Raw genomic sequence first — 22,547 nt, forward strand, 5'->3', positions numbered from 1 at the left:
AAATCTGGATCTGCTCTGGTGTGTCCTTCACATTCCCACTCAGGTAGCATCAAACCTGAGCAGCTCAGCAGCAGAAACACTGAGCTCACAAGTAAGTTAGTGAATGTAAAGGACGGATGTACTGATGTCTGGCTGCCCTCTAGTGGCAGATGTCTGGGATGAAACTCTGACCACAATCCAGTTTCAGTTTGACACAGTGGAAATCTGATTAAGCGTATTTTTGACAAGCTAACTGTGACGTGGTGTTAGCGTAACACAGCAACAACAACAGAGACAAGACTGCTGTCAAAATATGTCTCATGTCTTCACAGATTCTTGTTGTTCAAACTCTAAATATGCAACTATAACTTCAGATCATTCTGTTCTTATTCAGTCGTGTGAGTCTGTGTTTTGTTATCATGTCTGAGGATGTAAAACAGCTGCAGAATAATTCAAATAGGCTGCACAGTTTAATCTCAATGAATTCAACTATAATACAGACAAACTTCAGGGGTCATACTAACACATTCATACTTTAAATTTGTTCCTTTAATCTCAACTGTTTTGTTAGCTGTCAACTATGAAATTAATTAATTGGTTTGAACATTTTCTTAAGATTAAACAGGTTAAAAAAATCTCTGATTCCAGCTTGTTAAATGTGAATATTTCCTCCTCTGTGACAGTAAACTCTCCATTTTCTGACAGCTTATAGACCAAACAACTAATCGGTTAATCAAAAAATTGTCAAAGAATTAATTGACAAAGACAACAATCGTCACATGCAGCACTCAAAGTTTCAGCTGGTTATTCATCTTCAATGCACAACTGCTGGTAAGAAGCAGAAACCTGATTACAGATTAATCTGTGTATATCTCAGTTATTGGAGGTCATAAAACATTTACACTGCTCAATACTGTATTCTTCTCATATTGGAAAATCAGCAGCTGCAACCTTCAGTCTTTTCTACAAATTCTATACATCATTCCTCCAAACAAAAGACTTTTTACACTTTCCTCCAGATGTGAGCCACAAAGACACTTTTAACTTTATTATGCAAGTACGGACTGTTATAAAAAACAAGATTAGGGACTAAAAGTACCGTCTCTTGTCTCTTTAACAGATGCATCAAATGCAAAGATTTCTGTAACCGATTAAAGAAAATTCAATCGTACATTTGTAATAAATCACTGACTTTATATAACTGCTAAGAACAACACTTTCTATGCTGCCGTGTTGGAAAAGCAGAGCACAGCTTTCTGCAAGGTGCATACAGAAAGTAAAACAAAGTGTACAGAGGTCAAAACTCCTGCAACACTTACATACTGAATAATAAAGTTGGTCTACTTGTTGGCTTCTCTGCCAGGACTCCTTTGTAAAAGAGGTATTTCAACCTCAGTGGGAATATTTCTGGTAAAATGAAGGTTAAATAAATAAAAAATAAGCATCAAATATTTAAGTTTAGAGGAACTTCATGCAAGATCATTTCTGTCAGACTTCAGGGTGTGTAACTAATCTTTTTACGTTATTACGAGTAGTGTTTTGCAGAGTCTCCTGATGTTCCTGTTCTGGCCTGTGGCTGCAGAGTGCTGAGGCATGCAGAGGTCAGTGGATCCACCTGCAGGCTGACATGTTGTTATCATTTCCATGTGGTTTGGACACGACTGCTCGTTTTCTGCAGGTTTAACACCGATGTGCTGCAGGAGGGTTTTTGTTATCGGCTGTTTGTTTTTTTTAATACTACTAGGTTTGAAAATAATTTCAATGTGAATATGTGAATTTATAGAAATCTGACCGATACTACATCTTCTTCACAACAGTCTGAAGCTCATTTCACTGTGTGAACCTGCTGAAAACCACCAGTCTACAAGATAAGTATGGTTTCTTTTAACTTCTTAATACTATGCAGAAATGTAGAGATCATTCAGTCTGAAGTCTGGAGACTAGATGTCATTGCAGCTGACTCTGAAGAAAGTCACGACTGTGCACATCATATGAAGCTCTCGAAACAAAGATTAGAGACTCGCTGAACTGGTTAAAGAACTGACGCTGACAGATCAGATGTTGTTATCAGACTACAGGGCTGCAACTAACGATTATCACCACCGCTGATTAATCTGCCAAACGTTTCCTAGACCAATCGATTAGTTGTTTGGTTTATAAAATGTAGGAAAATGGTGAAAAACTTTGATCAGTGTTTCATCTTAATTGTCCCAAAGATATTCAGGTTACTGTCATAAAGGAGGAAAGAAACAAATAAATATTCATATTTAACGAGCTGACAGCAGAGAATTTAGATTTTCTTTTCTTTAAAAACTGACTCAAACTTGTTGATAACTAATCAATCAATCATTGCAGCTACTTCTTACCATGTGAAGTATACAAAGTGCTGCAAATGTTATATGAATGCTTGAAGCTCTTTCTTATTGTGTCCCGCTTTCATTGTCACCAACTAAACTTTATATTAACCGCTGCAAAAAACATAGTCTGTATAAAACTGAAGAGATTTGAGTGAACTCTAATGAAACAGTCCATCTAGCATTCTTTTCCAGGTTTTTAAGACAAAGTCAGTGAATTGAAACGTCAAAATTTAAACAAATATTACAATATTTGGATTCTGGACACCAGAATATTACATGGTTTAGTTGATCAAATCGCAGCAGATCGAATCTCTTAACACAGCTCAGCTTGGTGTGATTCACATTACACTGATAAATTACTGGCCTGATATCAGGAAATGTATATTATCAGCTACTTATTGATAGGGCTGTAGTTTCTAGGTGATGAAAAGAGCCAATAATGTGAAGCTAACTTGCTTTAATTGACTTATTTACAGCAGTGTTTACAGAATCTGACTCAGTTAGCTGCTGTTTAAGATCCAAGAAAAACACAGAAGAAGAAGAAGAAGTAGAAGAAGAAGAAGACGAAGAAGAAGAAGAAATCACTGCATCATCCATTTTGTCACAACATCTTAGCCTTTTTACCTTCAGGTGTGTAACTACAGGTTAGGAACTTGTGTGAAATCATCGTGTTTTGATCTTATTAATGAGGAGAATTAGAATAAGGAGGCAATTATCGGTTATTGGCTGAAATAAATCCATATCGTGCATCAACACTTCTCCTAAATAACACCCTCAACCTTAATGGAGGAAGAGTAACAGTCTCCAGGTGTGCAGCTACTTTTAAACACAGTTAACTTCATGATAAACATGATCAAATCTGCATATTTCTGTCTGTTACTTTAGACTTTATGTTGCAGCTACTGTCTCTTGTGAAAAAGTGAGTTCATGTCAAAGGACGGCGACACACAGGGGACAAACAAACCGAACAAAACGTCTCGACAACGCTTCAGAATGTTGACAGTTAACGAGCAGCTAACGGTCAGTCGCCATCACCGCCTAGCTTGTTGATGCTGCGGGGTCATTCCGGTCTCTTTTCGGGTCAGCTCCACCTTAAAGGTCACCATAACTGCTCAACTTCAGCACAAACTCACAACGTTAACAGCAGACGGAACTCATGCTAAGCTAGCTTACTTTTTGAAGTCGGTGCTGAAGAGTCCGAAGGCAGCTCCGGAGCTGGAGGTGGTCGGGGTGCTCTCCTGACCCGCTTCCACGGCAGCCTCCGCTCCTCCCTGGTCGTTGTACAGGACCGCCGTCGACATGTTCCGCATTCAAACAACTTCCCGATAAATGAACTTAAACTCGCACAAACTTATAAAGTGCTCATTAACTTGGCAACAGTCTTCCTGTAAACTTCTCCGAGATTTCACTCAACTTTTACACGCAGTAGCGGAAGTGTGAGCTGGACAAGTCGGTGTCACATGACAGGGCTGCCGCTGCACACGGAGCATAGATCGACAGCGACTAGACAGAGCCGCGTGCTGACGTACAAAGTGCGTGCACCTTCAAGAATGTCTAGATCTATGCTGGACACGCCCCGGGCCGTTCTGTTGCCATGGTAACAGCGAACGGCACTTGGAACTTGTCAGAGAAGAAGAACATTACGTACTTATCAACGTTTTTTACGTAAATAAAAGAAAAATCTCTTTTTATTGGTAATCAATAACATACGCGTTATCTTTTTAAATTATCTGAGGTGAAATTGTTGGCATTTAGTTTGTCAACAACAGTCATTTAATGTAACTTAAGTACAGTTTTGAGTATTTCCATTTCCTGCTACTCGTCTTCCACTTCACTACATTTCAGGAAAATATTTCTACTTTTACTTAATTTATGTGATAACTTTAGTTACTAGTTACTTTACAGATTACATGTTGCATCAGAGCCAAAGAAGTGGATTTTGTAAATTAATTTATTTTAGCTCAATCTCAATCACTGATTTAGACAATCAGAATAATTCTGAATATTAGATCCAATAATTGGTGTACAGTACATACACATGTAAATATATTTTTAATACTTAAAGAGACACTGTGTGCTTTTGAACACAATTTCATACTGTGTTATTTTGTTTATATGTGGCGGACCCTGCCACCTTCCTAGCTTCAAACAGTGTTCTGTGACCTTATTTTCCTCTGAGAGCAGCTTGTTTGCTCACTGATGGAAAAAAAAAAAACATTTGAGTTTTTTACTTTATTTTCTATTTAGACAATCCTTTATAACTTTACACACGAACAGAAACAATAAAACACATACAGAAGAAGAGTTTTATTCAGTGTTAATACAATAAATATACAAAACTCAAACTACTCAACATGCGACTGAAGGTGAAACCAGAGTGCTTTTCAAAAATTACAGCAAAATTCAGAGCAAACAGCCGACCGTCTGTAAATTGTACAAAATATACAAACATTCCTCACTACGTTTTATCAATAATTTCAATAAAGATTTAATGTTAGAGATGCTTCTGAGTTCATTCTCAGTGTTTCTACCACAAACCATGTTGATTATGAAGCTTAAAGCCACGGTCCATCGACAGAACATCACAGTTCACGTTGCAGTGCAGTCTAACGCCTTTCTCACATTTAACTTTTTAAAATAAACAGCAAAGTTCTGTTGGTGCAGCTCAGTCTGATTATCATTAAAGGAACAGTTCACCCAAAATCTAAAATCCAACCTTTAAAACAGAGTAAATAAAGTCTTTTTGAATCAATGTGTGACCTTGAGGCCAGCTTGAGAACTCTATGGAGCCATTTTTTGTTGTCACGTTGTTATAAAGTCTCCAGTTACTTCAGTTGTTCAGCAGAATGCTGCAATGATGTTTTACCATGAAGCTCCAGAACTGTTCTGTGGACTACAACACTTCACCTGACTTTATATCATCAGGAGGACATGATGACTGGATTTTAATTTTGGGGGAACTGTTCCTTTAAGAGTACACATGCACTGGTCCAAATTAAGACAGCGTGAAATATAAAACAAAAAGAAGAGAGAACTGAGCAGAAAACAAGGCATGTCGCAGAAAGCTTCAACAGAAGAAAAATAGATCCAGATAGTCCAGAAGGATCTGAGACTCTGACCTGCACAGATTAAGACTTGAAGGCCAAACTCCGTCTTATTTACACTCCTGCACAACACACACATACGAAGGCTTCACTGGTTTAAACGTGACACACACCGACAGAGTGATCGACACATTCAGACCTCTGTGCAGCAACATGAGGTCACGTTATAGAAAAAGACACATTCAAAGAAGTCCAGATTTGATGCATTTGATTGGTGACGATCAGATTATGAAATGTCGGCATTGATCAGAGCATGACATCAACGTTTACTGGCCATGTTTGTCTTCTTTTTAACTCGTTTTTCTTTTATTGCAATATATCGATTTACAGCATGTATATTTAAAAACAGGGCTGTCTAATTTCATACACTCTCATACCATTTTTAACCTCGTCATGCAGGTGAAGAGAACATCCTGAGTTAAACTGAGGTAAGTCTCCAGGACGCGAGCAGAGCCGGAGACGAGTGACACTTTCCTCTTCAGATCACCTGTAGAAACATGCAGCTGTGCACACGGAGCGGTGGGTCGTCATCAATACATTTCTTCGTGTGAGAGCTGTGCTGAACTCAGCTGGTGAACGTTACGTGTACGAATTAACGAGCAGGAAGTCGCGATCCTTCACTCTGCACACAAAGAGTCTAATGAGCGGATTTAAAGTGCAACTTGGCTTTAATTTCACAATGGATATGTAGAATGTTATAGGCAGAAGATTTCAAGCAGATAAATACTTTAAAGTGATCGAGCGTCCAAAATCAAAACATCTTCTGAGTATGAAACACCGTCTGTAACTGTTCTCAGAGAACGACGGCTCTGATTGGAACGGAGCCGTTAAAACAGATTAAACGTATGTTTTCATTCTGTTCTCTGTCCTTCCACACGGTCACTGAACGCTGAAAACAGGCACAGTTTCATGGAGGATGACGTACTGCAGCTTAATTAATCCATCAATTAACTAGGACTCAGACAAAAGCCTGATCCATGTTACGGCACTGAACACTTTCCACAGAAATTAAACATTCGCTCATTGTCACACATGAGACAGTCAGTCAGGACGTCCGTCTGATAGTGGTAATGACGTTTCATTAACGGTTGCGCAAGAAGAAAAGGCCAAATATTTGTTGGTTTTCTCTTTCTTTCATAATTTGAACATCTTTGCTTTGTTTTTCAAACCGATCTGGATTAATCAGCTGATGATCAGATAATGATAACCGTCATGAACACTGACAGTGTTTGATACTGAATAAGATGCGGGGCGACACTTCATGGCCCGTGTCCACACGGGAGGTTGTTCACGCAGAAAAGTTGAGGATGAAGTTTTTGTGCACTGAGAGAAAAGACGTTGCATGCAGCTGCTGCCTAATGATCGACTCCGCCCCAGTTGTGGTTTACTGTCTGTTTGTTCTCTCAGGTCATCAGAGCGAGGAGGATGTGAGTGATGAAATGATCCGCAGGAGACAAGAATACGGTGAATATTTTCGCCAAGGCCATGGGAAAGAAAATAACCGACAGTGACATGACCAGACACTTTTTCTGAAGAGTTGAGAGAGAGGAAAAGAACTCTAAATGGACACGGGCCTTTAAGGAAGTCAGACTACACACTTTCTTAAACCAAATTCAGAGGAAAGCAGGAAGTAGAAGGCAAGGCAGTGAAGTGGAATGCACAGCATTCATCTTCAACAGTACAGAGTCTCTCCACCAGGGGGCAGCACTGTCGACTTCTGCACTTATGGAAAACAGCAAAGTAAATCAGAATAATGCTGCATGTGCATCAAGTGAGTGAAAGTGCGAGACGACCTCCGTCTGTCTGATAATAACTTAATTTAAAAACAGGAAGTAGTGATCAGAGCGACGAATCAAAGACACGCAGGAAGCCGATGATGGCCAGGTGAGTTCAGACAGTCGGTTCAGCTACATCAGAATCTGTCACACACAAACATTCATTTAGTTGAACACACGCACACAAACTCACACAGAGCAGATACAGTAGAGCACGCTGGTTGAGTGGTAGGAGTGCAGCGCAGGTGAGGGGTCTGTGATGAAGGTGGTTCTGTTCGAGTCCCACGTCACCGGAGACTGGACGGCGCCCTCACGTGAACCACTTGAGTTTGATCGTCAGAAGGCTGCGGGACTCTCCGTGTGTTCAAACAGGCCAGCCGGCTCAAAGGACGCTGGATGAGCAGAGATGAGGGAGGTGGAGGGAGGGGTGAGGGTTGGACGGAGGGATGAGCAAGCTCTCTGGACCAATCAGATCTGCTCCTTGAAGGTTCCCTGTGCGGCCCTGGTGGCGGCGTTAGCGGCGGCCGTCTGGACCGTCTTGTTGGACATGACACCCGTGGCGAACTCCTGCTGGGCTCTCTCGAAACTGGCGCCGGTGGTTCGGTACGTCGCATGGACCTGAAGAGGAAGAGGAGGTGATTTACAACTGTGGGGACTTTAAAGGGACAGTTCAGACATAAATATACATCCAGTCATAATCTCCTTCCTCCATGATGGGGACGATCATTTAAACCTCCTTGTTGTGCGTTTACCTTTTTGAACATGATGAGCGACAAGACAGCCAGTGCGGTGAAGAGGGCGGCGATGAGGATCATTATGATGCCCACAGGGATGCTGGTATTCAGGGCGGTCAGCGCTGAGATCCACCCGCTGCAGAGCAGAGAGGCATTCAAGGATGAAGACGGTGAGATTCTAGAATTCTCTTTTTATAAACGATGAACACAGACACAAACACACACCGTCCTGCTGTCGGGAATACTCAAGTTTGGATTCATCTACAGCTCTCAGCCTCTGTTTTGCTTTCAGAATTTCAGTCCAGCTTTGGCGAGCGTCTACTCAACATCACAGATACATTTAAATACTCATTGCTGTTTCAAAATGTTGTTTTGATGGTTGTTTTCCTCACCTGGCGCCCCACCCCGTGATGCCGATACACTGCAGGACGTAGATGCCAAACTGACAGATGTACACGAAGAAGAACACGAAAAACCTGAAGGAGCTGTCACTCCTGCAGAGAGAGAAAATAAACCGGACACGAACAGTGAAGGAGTGTTTTATTTATGTCAACATCTCAGGTGAATAAATGTGTTTGTGTTGTTTACCTGAACGCTCCGTAAAGCGGTCTGTACCAGCAGACGAACGAACACGGTGTGAAGAGCAGGAACCAGAGGATGGACAGACCAAAGTCAACGCCACGACCGGCGTCCACACAGAACCAGGCCAGGCAGCCCACCAAGTTCGCCAGCAGCGTCCCCGTGTGAACTGAGCAGAGAGAAGAGAGAAGTCCAGTAAGTGTCGGTCCTGGAGCTTCAACCAGCAGGTGATCCAGAGAATTAATCACCAAACATTTCCACAATTAAATCATCGCTTCAGTCATATTTAACGCAAAAACAACAAACATTTGCGTTTCTTAAATGTGAGGATTTGCAGCTTTTCTTTGAGGAGAATTTTTCACATTTTTAAGACAAAACAAAAAATATTTGGTAGATTAATTGATATTATTGATTACTGATTACATATAATCAGTAGCAGCTGAGGTCTGTGCAGAGCGTTCAGTGAAAGCCGCATTTCTCTGTGTTACTGTATACTTCACCAGGTTGCTGCTGCTGCAGTGTCCAGTGTCCACACACACACACTGACGCTTAATATTTCAACACGCAGCACAGTTACACACACACACACACACACACACATTCAATAATTCATTCCCACCACTCGCTCTCAGGGTTCTGACAGTGACTGTGTGGTTATAAGAGAGTAACACTGGAAGGATTTTACATCCCGGTGTGAAATATGACATGAGCCTGCATGTTGACACAGCAGCAGCGAGCTCAACACCTCAAAAGAATCCAGTTTGTTCTGGTGGCTTTTCAACAAATAGTCTGAAATTCTTTGCTTTTATCGTCACTCATCTGTAACAATCCAGTAACTGAATTAGGGAGGGACGTATCTGTATCCAAACGGACCTTTGAGAGATCATCTGACCGAGTCACTTCATGTGGCCACATGACTGCAGCACGTGCTTCATCATGTGGCCACTGAATGCCACTCGAAGCCATTCATTCCCTGAATCTGTGACCGTCTCAGCAGCGTTAAGACGGAGCAGTGGAGGGTGGAGGGGAGGAAAGCAGCTGCTTATTCAGGGGGTCGGGTGGAGGTTAACTGGAAGTACTAATGCAGAAGGTTTTATAAGAATGAATCAGTTTGGTATAAATTCATTACGTGATTCTGTATTTTTAAGATTTTATCGACAAGTTTTGCGACCATGATCAGCAGATCTTCACTTCTGTAAGAATATAATATAAACTTTTGTATTAAATCCAATTAAATGCAGCTACAAAGACTCTTGTACGAGCTGGAAGTGTTTTATTTAGGCAGGAAAGTTTTAAAGGTTTGGATGGATGCAGTACGTATGAACACTGACTGGTTAGTGAGAAAAATACCCCCAATACTCCTAATTATGTTTTAATTTTACTGCTGACTACCGTCACGAGTGTGAAAATGTAAATGCCAACTGTTTTCTTAACTGACTAATTAGCGTCAGCCATCGTCTGGTTCCAGCTTCTTAAAACTGAGGATTTGCTGCTTTTCTGTCTCTTAGTGACAGTAAATGAAGTCTTTGAGTTTTGGACTCAAACAGAAGACGTCACTTTGGTCTCTGGGAACATTTTTCACAAATACTTGACAATAGATTACACAGTTAAACGAATAATCCTGAAATTAATCCGAATAACGCGACACCAGTTTGTTCCCAACATCTTCAGCAGATTAAAACCATCACAGGGACGAGCAAAATAACATCCATATATTGTTACTTTACCTTAATATAATAAGATTTTCTCTTCATTTAGCTTTAATTTTAGGTTGTAAATGTATGAATGTCACAACCTATTTCAGTCATTCTAGAAAACACATCTGGATGTTAAGATAAGTTAACCTGCAGATGGGAAGTACAGAAGTCAGGCTGAGTGGATTCATTGACTCGCTGTTCTTGGACTAACACTTAAAAATGCAGCAGACATCCTGAATATCATCATGAAAAACACCGAATGAGGAATAAAACGAGCGACTCACACATCCAGAGGTAATACATGATCTTGACTGTCTTCTGAAACTCTACTGGGATGTCCACGGTGATGTCGTGGTAGAAACACGGACCCACAGGGAGGTTCTCTGGGAGAGGAGGCCAGTTGTTTTTCCTGCCTGAAACAACGAAGACAAACTTGTGAGTCATCGAAGCTTATAAAGAAATTAAAGTTTTACAGTGTGCTCGTCAGGAGGGACGACGCTTCAGTGATAGTCGAGACTTTAAAATGGGTTTCACAGTAATGACTTACTGCAGTTCATGTGACTCTCTGTACATAAACTTATAATTATAATAAACTCATCTTCGAGTGAGAAACACAGGAGGTGCCATGAATCGGGCCTTATGTGGTTTAAAATGGAGTTAAATGAGAAATAAGAAAAGAGATGAAAATGAGGACGCTTCATGTTGTCGGCAGCAACATAAAGAAAACAAACGACAGTGGCAGGAAGAAAAGAAAACATGTCTCCTCACAGGACATACGAGCGCTGTATGTTTCTGTTTCTACTTCCAGTCTTCATGCTAAGCTAAGCTAACTGCCCCTTGTTTCCAGCTTCATATGTAAACACACAGAGTGGTATCGATCCTCTCATCAAACTCTGGGTCAAACTATTCTTTAAATACATCAAAACGATGTCACATGTATGTGAGGTCACTGAATGTTTGGCAGAACGAACAGTTATGACGTGTTGCTGTATGTTGTGTGTCGCCGACCTCCTGAAGCGCTCAGCGACTGCATCTCTCTCTCCCGGCGGTCCAGCTCGGCAGCCTTCCTCTCCAGCTCCTCCTGCCTCTTCAGCAGCTCGGCAGCTCCTCTCGTCTGCTCCTACACACACACACACGTAGAAAACACACATCAACACACTGGTGAAGGTACAGGTGTGTGTGTCAGACTGCTGGGTCGACTATTCTCTTCATCTCTCGACAAATTCTCTGTTTCTTCTTTTAGAAGTATCCAATTCTCTACAGGAGCAGCAGGAGGAGACGTGACGACGACATGTTCCCAGGAGCTCTGCCTACAAACACGTTTCTGTCCTCCAGCTGCCTGGATCTCTCCGGCTGCGTCTCACAGATAGAAACAACCTCCTGCTGAGACACTTTTCTGTCCGCAAACTCAGCACGAAACCAGCCGTCGTGTTCAGTGCTCAGTTGTCTTCAGTGCCGGACCACAGCACCACACGTGTCACAGTCGGCACTCAGCGGTAATATCAGCATGATGTTTTCAGAGACAATCAGACGGTGTGTTTTTTTACCTGCGCCTGAGACTGCGAGTACGCCGGAGGCTCCTCTGTGGGTTTCATGATGGCGGGTTGTGTGTTGGTGGCGGGAGCTGTAGTTTTGGGCGCCATGCCTGCAGGCGTCTACGGAGGAAGCATAAGTGCATTCAAAGCATGTTCAACAGACAGAAAAGGAAAGAAATGAGGAAGTGAAGTTCTTAAAATGATGAGTATCTGATGAAATACAGCTCTCTGAAATAGTTTGAACAGAAACATAAAAAACAGATGTGAGAGACGAGATGTGACCTCTGCTTACATTCAGATCGACCAGTGAAGGGTTAATTAAGCATGAAGGCACTTAATTAAAGCTCAGCATCAAAATAGAAAACCGCATCATTATTAAGAGTGTTTCTATGTATGATCACTAACTTAAAAGATCCCATATTAGGTTAAAACTTTCATTTTAGGTGTTGGTTTTTCTCAAACTGCAGCGCCTCTGTTCACCCTCTGTGCCCGTCACTTTAAAAGCTGAGTCTGCTCTGATTGGTCAGCTCTCACAGGCCTGAGAAGACACTCCCACATCCGCTCTGTCCGTGTTGTTGTGGTGATGGTGACTGTACAGTTGTGACATCACAACGTGACAGAAGTCCCGACGGCTCGTTTAAAGGCAGTTTACACGACATGAACAGGAAGTCGTCAAGCACGACGCTCATCACCTTCAAACAGGAAGTCCAGATACTAGAAGATGAAGTAAGACTGATTGTTAGAAGGTGACGAGGTCCACGCTTGATGACTTCCTGTTCATGTTGTTTAAATCCACTGGATCACTGGATTCATTGTGAAAGTACTCACTGATTTGGCGTCTGCAAAGGGATTGTACTCCTCCAACCCCGGAGGAGCCGCCTGCCGCACCTGTGTCACTGATGGATCCTGAAAATCACATGAGAACAGTAAGATCGACGTAAACTGAAGAAGAAAGGCTTTAAATAACGTGTTTTCTCCATGGACAGCAGCAGAAATCTCTACAGTCAGGGTAAAATGGCTCACAAGTGTAAAAACCCTCCATTATTCTGTCGGATCGAAGCCAAACAGCCCTCATTATTCAAAACGCAACAGGCCTATAATTCAATACTGGCAAAGACGGGATGATTCCAATAATTTTCACGGGAAGACGTCTATAAATAGCTTCAGGAGGGGTGGGAACGCTTCTGGCTGCTACGACAGAAATAAAAACGGAGGCTGTGTGTTTTTCTAGTTGTGCTGCGCTCGGCACAATGACTGAAAACACAACTCTCCGATCCGCTGGAGCACATTCCTGACTGCAAGAGAAGCAAATGTAAAGACACCCCGTCCACACAGAGGCCATTAGATGTTTAAATAAAGTGTGGAGCTGAAACAGTCAGAAAACAGCCGCTCTGTTCCATCAGTGCACCGCAGGGTCACTACATGTCAACTCACTATTAACAGCTCTCGTCACTGAATGTAAAACTACAAATATTTCTTTAGTTATGACCTCTTGAAGTTTGGCCAAGGAAACAAAACAAGGTGACATCATCTAGTATGCAACAAACCAGAGTCATTACAAGCTTAACCAAGTGAAAAACAGGCTCAATAGGTATGAGGTTAGTCTGGATAATTAATCGCAAAATAATCGAAAACACAACATGACAAAGTGCCAGAAAATCCAAATCACAAGAACTGCAGTTATTTTATAAAAAAGCTAAACTGTGTCATGTTTGTGTTTGTTTGGCAGAGACCGCGCAAAACCACATCGTCAGGATTTTACCAGTTTTTCAAAGACAATGAACTGCGAAAGAACTGAGATAAATATTTAACCCAAAGAGAACAAGATGACATCATCTGTACGCAACAAATCAAGTCAACATTTAGAAATAACATCTGATAGATTTATATTTCATCCACGGTGAACAAGTCGACTCAACCGAGCCGCCCGAACCCAACGAACAACAGGCTCAATGTGTCAGACGAAGACAGAAAACCTTGAACACAGTACAAATAACAGAAGTATTAATATCAGCCGTTTAAAAACAAAATGTTGGATTCATAAAATATCCTCAAGTGTCAAGGAAATTAAAACAATCCTGACAAATATCGTCAAAATACCTGAAAGTAAGATCTTGTTACATCCTCTCTGTTTCTGCTGCAGGCTTCTGTTAATCAACATTATCACACCGTTATATTATAATTATCTTACCATCAGCTGCTGTCAGTCAAACATCTAGTTTCATTCAAACATCCAACATTAACATCCAGTCGGTCCGATCCTCGCCGTCTCACTGCGTCTCTGAGACTCTTAGATTTCTGCGAGCGTCTTCTTTCCTGCCGCAGCAGCTCGTCACCAGACCAGGGTCATTAATATTTCAGCATATGTTGTGTTTAAACTTTAATGTCGCCCTGTTCCACAGCCAACAAACACATTAATATTCACCGCATGTAAAGTTTTCATCTTCAAATCTATTCGTACAAAAGTAAAAAATCAAATCGTCGACCTGTTGAATGTGCCGCTGTGTGAAAAGTCGTTTCCGGGTTTTGGATCTGCTGCGACGTTACAGGTCACAGATTAGTGAACGTGCACCTGACATGACGAACTGCAACTAATTAATACAAATTATTATCAATACAGTGTCAATCAGTGTTCCTCAAAGCCCGAGACGACGTCTTTAAAGGTCTCGTTCAGTCCACAACCCAAAGATCTTCAGTCCACTGTGACAGAGGAGGAAAGAAACCAGAACATATTCACTTTAACAAGCTGGAATCAGAAGATTATTCCCTTTTCTTCATGATAACTTTGTCCAACCACCAGCTCGACCTTTGACCTCTGCAGGTACACAGTGGTACTAGGAGACAGGACGGGCTGGGGCTAGCTGGTTAGCATGCTAACCTCAGGAGAAACTGTTGATATTTTTGCTGAAAAAAGGAGAGAAAAGATCAACTGATGATCCAAATATTTACAGATGAGTTGAGTATCAGATGACGTGTGTTTTAGGACTTTTGTTCGGGTGAAGCTGCAGTTTGTTACACAACTCTGGGTCCAAAGACTGAAACCAGCCGGTCTCAAAGTTCTGTGTGTATCTCACTTTTGGATTAAAGCTACCGAGGAAACACAATGTGACATCTGTGCTTTTAAATGACAGACATGGGAGAGAGATTTCTGTAATTAGCCCACATCCAGAGAAATGGGTCAGAACAGAATCTGAAGCATGACTGGGAGTGATGAATGTCACGCAGGAAGGTTGCCAGAGGGGATCGGAGCGCCACATGTCGCCGCGGTGGCACCATATGATTTCATGAAGTATTGACGATCGCTCCGAGGAGGGAACAAAGCTCCGGTTCTCCTCCAGCCGGCGAGTGAGAGCCAACAAATGGGAGAAAAATGGCAGAACAGCAGGGGGTCACCCGCCATGTCAGTATGTTAATGAGCCTCCGTTAATAATTCACGTCTGCTGCGTCTGAAGGGTCAAACTGTGCCGTCTCACACACACACACACACACACACACACACACACACTCTCTAAAATGGGATATAACCCTTTTTGATCATTAATTCATCATTTTTTATGTCAACATCTTCAGATTTCAGCTTCTTAAACGTGAATATTTTCTGGTTTCTTTCCTCCTCTGTGACAGTAAACTGAATATATTTGAGTTGTGGACAAACCGAGACATTTGAGGACGTCATCTTGAGTTTAATGTGGCTTTAAACACACAATGTGTCATTCACTAAGGGTCTCTGTATCAGAACAAACCAGGAGGCGTTTGCTGAGTGTGGGGAGATGTAGATCAGATCTTCTGGAGGAATAAAATCCAGACTCATCAGATTCGTCTCTGATCCAACGGGAGGAGAGCTCAGATTACTTTTTAACTTTGAAGGTGGATTTATATTCCTCCCTCTCTCTGATTGACTGTAATGAAACTTTGATTTCTCCGGTTTGAACATTGTTGTAAACATTCGGGATAATGTTTAACAAGTGTGACTACGTGAGAACTAGACGAGACTTTTCACAGTTGAAAATTAAACTCGTCACTCACGACTGTCCAGAGAACAAACGACAACAAGACTGTTTCAAAACTGTTCTTCTGCCTGACGGTCGGCCTGAACAGATTGATAACAAGCTTTTAAAGATTCACAGCTTTTTTATCTTATCTGAACCTGAAAGGAAAAGTTCAGTCTTCAGTAGATTCCCTCTGTGATTTCCTCCCACACTGCAGCTCAGCAGAGAAACGCTGTCGGGGGAAACACAGCCGAGGAGATAACTTTGTGTTGGAAACAGCGACTGAAGATGAAATCCAGCACATATTCACATGTGAGCAGCTGGAAGAGGCATCAATCAATCAATTACCACGAGAGCTAAAGGAGAGCTAAAGATTAGTTTTGTGTCGTGTTATCTCTTCAGCGCTAATGGAAATGCTAATTACGATCCACCTTTGAGCTCATGTTCAGAACACCTGATAGGCCTGTGAGGAGATAGAGAGGGAAACACCACTGCAGGCCCGCTGAGGGAGGAGGGAGGTTCTGACTGACGATCACATGATCAATAAATACTTTCACCATGACAAACACAAGGCCGACAGCATAACGAGGGCAAGACAGTAACCACAAAGTCAGCTGTGAGTTCTGCTCTCATTTAGCTCTCTGCTGAAGCGTGAGTCACTCAGATGACTCAGAATCATCATCAACTAACCTGTGATGAGTTGTTCGACACAGACGGACGACCTGAAGCATCAGATCTGTTCTCTGACTGTCCATCATTCTCTGGACAAGTAAATAAAATCATAACTTTGGGGGATTTTCATCGTTTCTTGTGATAAATGCAACACAGTGGCTTTTAGGCATGTCGCTACCAGCCGTTTTTAATTTTATACCCTTAAAAATGTCATACAGGTGCAACTTTATTATTGATCAATCTTCCAAATAGTTTCACGATTTGTTGATTTATGATTTTGTCTATATAAATGTCCCAAAAAACTCCAACTGTCCAACTTACAGTGCAAAATCAAAGCTCTTCCTCTAAAAATATGACTGTGACAAGAAGCCAACTATCATAATAGTTGGTGATTAATGTTCTTCCAATCAATCAGTCAATTAACTGACTGATCGTTGCAGCTCTGGACCTCATGTTAGCGGAGCAATCTGAGAAGAGAAAGATCTTCACTGACATAAACAAACTAAATTAACAAACTCTCTTCATTTCCATGACTGAATAAACTGAATAAACCCTTTCAGTTTGTTTATATGTGGCGGACCCTGCCACCTTTCCACCTTCAGCCATTATTTTCCACTGAGAACAGCTTGTTTATTCATTTATGGACGTTTTGTATTACTACCTCATTAATACTGTGAATACTCAAATGTTGAGTTTCATTCTACAAAACTACATGTTGCCCCTTTAACTTATGATAACTGTGTCTGTGTGGTTTGTTATAAAAAGTCCAGTCAGCTCAGAAATGGAACCCAACAGGAACATTTGACCCACAGCTGCTCAGTTTACCTACTTGTGTACACAGATGTTTAAGCTAGCTTCACAGGTGTGTCAGGGAACACAGTCAGACAGGTGTTAGACAGACTCTCATAACTATATCATAAAGGAATCGTCATGTTTAATATACAGGCAGCGAACACCTGAGCTGAGCCTGCTGCTGTCTGACTCACAGACAACACAGCTGTATCAGCGGGGAGGCTAACAGAGGACATGAAGCTAGCTAACAACACTGCTGCTGCCTTTATATGTTATGTCACAGCAGCCAGTCAAAGTACACTCCGACTCTGACTGACGCCTACAAACAACTGAAGTAACGTTAACGTCTTCTACCCGCGGACATTACTGTTACTGAACTCAGATAGCTTCCTAACAGCTGCTCGACACAGAACAAACAGTGTCTGAGAAACGACAACCTGTCATTAATCAGAAACAATCAAGAAGCTAATGCTAATGCGGCTAACGCAGCTAGCTGACGTTACCTGAAACGGGTGGCTGAACTCCGGGTCCGCGAACGGGTTGCTGTCGAAATCTGACATTTCTCCGAAGAGGATGATTTGAGTCGTTCCCGCTGAATGTGTCTCGAAACTAACAGCTACTATAAAAAGTTACAGCGAGCGACTTCACAAAACACTCGACTCGTGTGGAGGACGAGGAGAAGACGACTCGGTCCGGGGTGAAGTCCAGTTCTGACCGTCCGCAGCTGAACGTCTCATCCGCCCGGAGATACTACCGACGTGGAGGATTGGTCACCAGCAGCGGACCACTGAGACTCAACGAGAGGCAGGGCGGAAGTGGAGATACGTCACATTCTGAATTATGAAAAATATTAAAAATGGCGACATCGGTCTCGATGATGATTCTGATTATCTTCTGTCTGATGAACAGTTACTAATCACCTTTTAAAACGTAATCCACGTATCACAATATTTAATTAATGTAATTTGATTACTTTATATTTAAGACATTTGAATAAGATGACGTTCATTTAATCTTAATGACGTTGTTAACGGTTGAAAGTACTCAAAAGTCATAAAGTAAAAGTCAAAATATGGTGTTAAAATATTAGTGTGAAAGTATGACATAGCATAAAATACTCGAGTAAATATAATATCTAAAAACTGTACTGAAGCACATTACTTGAAAATTTGATAAAATATGTGTAAATGTACTTTTTACATTCCATCACTGGTAAAACAATTTTAATAAAATATAAATTTGAATTTAAAATTTAAACCATTTTAACCAAAAGTCATATCTGTGTTAAAGTAAAGCTATCATCAGTATCAAGTATCTGATATTAAATGTACTCAAGTTTTAGTAAATTGTCTGATTTTAGCTTTTAGATTTTTGACAACAAAAGTACCCTAAGATTGTCATTAAGTACAATATTTGAGTAAATGTACTTAGTTACATTATTATCAGTGATTTATTGAGGAGATTACACACATTTGGTGTTTTCTTTCTTGATTCAGCTTTCATAACGAAGCAGAAATCTAAATACAGAACTAAATATTATCAAATTAAAAAATAATCATAAATTATTGTGCAGTGGCAATGAAAACATATTTAACTCAAAATGTATAAATTAGTGAATGACATAAATTATGTATTCATTTATTGCTTTATTTTTTTATTTTGGCAGTTTCGCTCCTCGACAGCATGAAACCAACCTGTTGTGTATTAAAGGGCCAGTGCAGAGTGTTTGAGTGTTTGAGCCTGCAGCAGCAGCTGGTGACCACATGAGGTCAGCAGAGATCAGAGAACACGAGATGAAGTTCACGTCACTGCAGATTTAAGATGTTTGGTTTGAATTTGAAATAAACATGAGTCAGAATCATCTCATGACGTCACAGATGACGTCTGCTTCCCCTCTGTCCATCCAGAACTTTTACTTTAGGTACATTTTCCTGATACGTCTTAAATATGAACGTATTGATTAGTGCAGCATCAGAATCTATCTTGTCTGAGATATCTGTCACACTCATTAGACATCAGTGTGTCTGTTACTCTCTATAATAAGTTACTGTGTTGGAAGAAGTACTCAGATATTTTATCAAAATATCTTTGATGACATCAGACTGAACGACTCTACAATTAATCCTTTGTGAAGGTATTAAGTTCAGTTTTTACTGAAACTGTTTTATTACCAGTAAACTGTTAACAGGCGGCCTGTGCCTCCATGTTACAGCTGTTGTTGTTCAACTACTGAGTCCAGATTAAAGGAAAAGTTCACACAATATTAAAAATCAGTCATTATCTCAGTTTGTTTATACTCCCAGAGTGACCCAGGGGAGAAACTCTGGATTATTAGAGGCAGAAGTTTCACTAATCCTCATGAGCGCCCACACCGACAGGACTCCCTCCAGTGTGAGCTAGAGGAGACGTTCTCCACAGCTTCTTAGGATCAATACGTTTTCTCCCAGGCTGACTGTTTGTTAGAGGGGCATGTTTCAGGTCTGTCAGGAGAAGTGTCGACGTCCACAGAACAGTTCTGGAGTTGCAGCATTCTGCTGAACACCTGAAGCAGCTGGAGACTTGATTTAAAACAGAAAAACAACCAGAGAAACATCAGAAATCTCATCTTACTGCCTGTTTCTTATTGTTAATGTTAATTTATTAAAACAGTCGAGTTCAGTCGAGTATAAAGTCGCATAAAATGGAAATACTCGAGTAATGTACAGTTATAGTACCTCACAATGTAACTAAGTACTTGAGTAAATGTTGTTGTATTTGAGGCGTGCACACACACACACACACACACACACACACACACACACACACTCACACACACACACATACTCAGAGTTCAGTTCTGCATCAGTGGAAAAACTGATCACCCGCTGGCTGGAAAACGTACCAACCCCCACCTCAAGGGCCAAACCGAGGTCTCAGCACCAGGCCGGCTGCTCCACTTGCTGCTGCACCTCCTCCTCCTCCTCCTCCTCCTCCTCCTCCTCCTCCTCCTCCTCCTCCTCCTCCACCTCCTCCTTCTCCTCCTCCTCCCCACAGTGAGGCTTCCAGTGGATCAAAAACTGAAACCAAACTTAGTTTTTTCCCTTCTCTTTAATCGTTTGGCAGAAACAAATGGGAACAGATAGGACACTATCTACGGACTCCACAGACTCCCTGAAACCAGACGTCACTAATAACAGCAATACTTCATTTAAGAGTCCTCATTATCCAGTCCAGGACCAGATCCATCACAGTCCAGGACCAGATCCTTCACAGTCCAGGACCAGATCCTTCACAGTCCAGGATCAGCTCACTTCATTTCAGGACAAACGAAACCCGCGGCGGAGCTTCGTGTGCTCGTCCTCTGCGTGAAGAACAACTCCCACTGATACATTTCAAGGGTCTGCAAACACATGAAGGATTCAAACAACAGTACATTCTGAGAGCTTTACAGGACATCAGCCAGTCTGATGCTGGGAGTAGTTTATTAGACTGTTAGTGGTTCCCTTGTTGAGTTCATACTCTCACACACGGTTCACAGATCCAGGCTCGCTGGTCGTGTTTGTAAGGCAAGAGTGACATCATCAGCGCAGCCTGGATCAAGCTGACCAATCATTCTGCGATCATAACTATCTATGTACAAAATATATATAATCACACGTATTTACAGGTGGACACGTGGCGGACGCGGAGACGAAGCCTCTCCGGGCGTCCGACACCGACGACAGACACACAGCACCTCTAGTGGCAGAAAGACAAAGACACACACTGAGAAGAAAACTTGGCACTTGTAGATTTCTCCCACAGAAACACAAAACAGACATTTGGAGTCAGTTCTAGTGGTAAACAATGCACACAGGCCGGCCTCGGCAGGGGAGGCAGCTGCTGACTCTGATTGGCCCGTTTCTCTTCTTCTTCTACAGAAGTGTGATCCTCAGAGGAGGCAGATGAGGCTCTTCCCCTCCTCGATCTCCTCCTGGACTTTGTCGCTGGAGGTGGCGATCTCGGCCTGAGCAGAGAAGACGGCGCAGATGAAGGTGAGCACGGTGCCGCCCATGGCGGTGTAGAAGGCCCAGCCCATGGAGCAGAGCCCGGCCCGGTACGGAGCCGCGTCGGGGCCGCAGTACAGCTGGACCTTGTTTGAACCCCAGCCAGCAGGGTACAGCATCAGACCCAGGATCAGAAACAGACCTGAGAGAGCGAGCAGAGAGACGGAGCGTTAACTGACCACGTTTATTAAAACAGAAACGGCACAGTGGTTCAGTCCTGACATCAGAAACTGATCCGGAACATGTAACTGACATCAAAGGAAGTGAGTTAAAGCTCAAACTGAGAAAATCTTTATGTAGAAAAATCATTTAAAAAATAACACATCTGCAGTTTGTAAAGAGGGGCAGAATCAAAGTCTCTCTTTTCTTAAAAACATGATCATGATTGTGAATTAATCATTTAAAATGTATTTCTGCTCAGCCGGCTGTCAAAGTATATTCCCTGTTAGTCGACTGTACGTAGTGCTGCTGAGCGGACTAGTTTATCTCCTGGTGCTGAGTCGTATCTACGGTCCGTCCTATTAACTGGAGCAGTGAACAGCGTTCCCATTTCATAAGAACCTGATGGGACTGTAATGGTTGTTTCCAGGGAAACAAAATCGCTGCTTGTGTAAAAAGTATATTTTGATCACAAAACCCACAAAAACATATGTAATGGTCGAAATGTTTTCTTCTTTGTCAAGTGACTGCGTTATAAACAGGATAATGACCGATGAGGTGTCTATTATCAGGACTTCATGGCCTCCGAGGAGACAACTAAACTCACTGAACGACGACTAACTTCCACATCTGTCAGCAAAAACCCTTCAGCAGATCAAATGAGCTTCAGTTCTGCAGCATCGTCTCTTCTCTGGACCCAAAACATTTCCTGCCAAACTGCCGTCACGGCATCTAAAGCATCCCATCAGGACGCAAAAAAATGTAACACCAGGCAGAAATGATTTCCTGTCGACTGTCTGAAACTGAAGATAATCAGAGCGAGACCTCCAGGACGGAGAGACCTGAACCTGGATCTTGACACACATGTCTGTCAGAGAGCAGAGAACAACAGGAAAAGGTAGCCTGCCCCAGTCACCGGCTGACCCTCCGGCGTCCGGCGTCTCGGGGGAAGTATGAGGTCACTTCCTGACCCACTCGGCTTCACTGACACAGAGTCCGGGTCTGAAAAGTGAAGCCAAGTGCAAAAGAGTGATCCAGTCACCCAGAACACACTCAGAGGTCCATGTGGAGCGCTGCAAAATAAAATAACGTGTTCGGTCTGTTTGTGAACACACCGTCTGTTTCAACTGATCCAACCACAACTTCACCA

The 22,547-nt window shown here is 42.1% G+C and overlaps 3 protein-coding genes across 8 annotated transcripts in view; all 3 read right to left on the reverse strand.

Annotated features, from left to right (window-relative positions):
* Positions 1-3,823, reverse strand: part of ap3b1a (adaptor related protein complex 3 subunit beta 1a) — a 62,592-nt gene extending 58,769 nt beyond the window's left edge. The window contains exon 1 of the mRNA XM_030436126.1: positions 3,510-3,823. Coding sequence (XP_030291986.1) covers positions 3,510-3,646 — 137 coding nt within the window. The 5' untranslated portion in view covers positions 3,647-3,823. The remainder of the gene's footprint in view (positions 1-3,509) is intronic.
* An 805-nt stretch (positions 3,824-4,628) lies between these two features.
* Positions 4,629-18,020, reverse strand: LOC115592868 (secretory carrier-associated membrane protein 1). 2 transcript variants are annotated; one of them, XM_030436076.1, is made up of 9 exons: positions 17,717-18,020; positions 12,589-12,666; positions 11,773-11,880; positions 11,234-11,345; positions 10,510-10,638; positions 8,538-8,697; positions 8,342-8,443; positions 7,968-8,085; positions 4,629-7,833 (listed from the first exon to the last, which is right to left on the reverse strand). In XM_030436076.1, the coding sequence occupies exons 1-9, from the start codon at positions 17,771-17,773 to the stop codon at positions 7,684-7,686; spliced, it is 1,014 nt and encodes a 337-aa protein (XP_030291936.1). In that variant the 5' UTR covers positions 17,774-18,020; the 3' UTR covers positions 4,629-7,683. The 2 variants fall into 2 exon arrangements, with proteins under 2 accessions (XP_030291936.1, XP_030291937.1); XM_030436077.1 differs by lacking the exon at positions 17,717-18,020 and adding an exon at positions 13,952-14,072.
* Positions 18,021-20,281: 2,261 nt separating this feature from the next.
* The window catches only part of lhfpl2a (LHFPL tetraspan subfamily member 2a), a 39,257-nt gene continuing 36,991 nt past the window's right edge, over positions 20,282-22,547 (reverse strand). For all 5 annotated transcript variants that reach the window (XM_030436794.1, XM_030436796.1, XM_030436797.1 and 2 more), the window contains one exon: positions 20,282-21,380. In XM_030436794.1, the coding sequence (XP_030292654.1) occupies positions 21,124-21,380 (257 nt within the window). In that variant the 3' untranslated portion in view covers positions 20,282-21,123. The remainder of the gene's footprint in view (positions 21,381-22,547) is intronic.

This window comes from Sparus aurata, chromosome 12 (genome assembly GCF_900880675.1).
Source record: "Sparus aurata chromosome 12, fSpaAur1.1, whole genome shotgun sequence".
Taxonomy (NCBI): domain Eukaryota; kingdom Metazoa; phylum Chordata; class Actinopteri; order Spariformes; family Sparidae; genus Sparus; species Sparus aurata.

What these genes read in the sequence shown, in the direction of transcription:
- LOC115592868 (XM_030436076.1), bottom strand. Translation starts at nt 17,773, where the DNA reads ATGTCAGATTTCGACAGCAACCCGTTCGCGGACCCGGAGTTCAGCCAC. An exon ending in AGTTCAGCCACCCGTTTCAG is followed by an intron (nt 12,667 to 17,716) that starts GTAACGTCAGCT and finishes TGTGATTTTCAG; the next exon opens with GATCCATCAGTGACACAGGT. An exon ending in ACTCGCAGTCTCAGGCGCAG is followed by an intron (nt 11,346 to 11,772) that starts GTAAAAAAACAC and finishes GTGTGTGTGTAG; the next exon opens with GAGCAGACGAGAGGAGCTGC.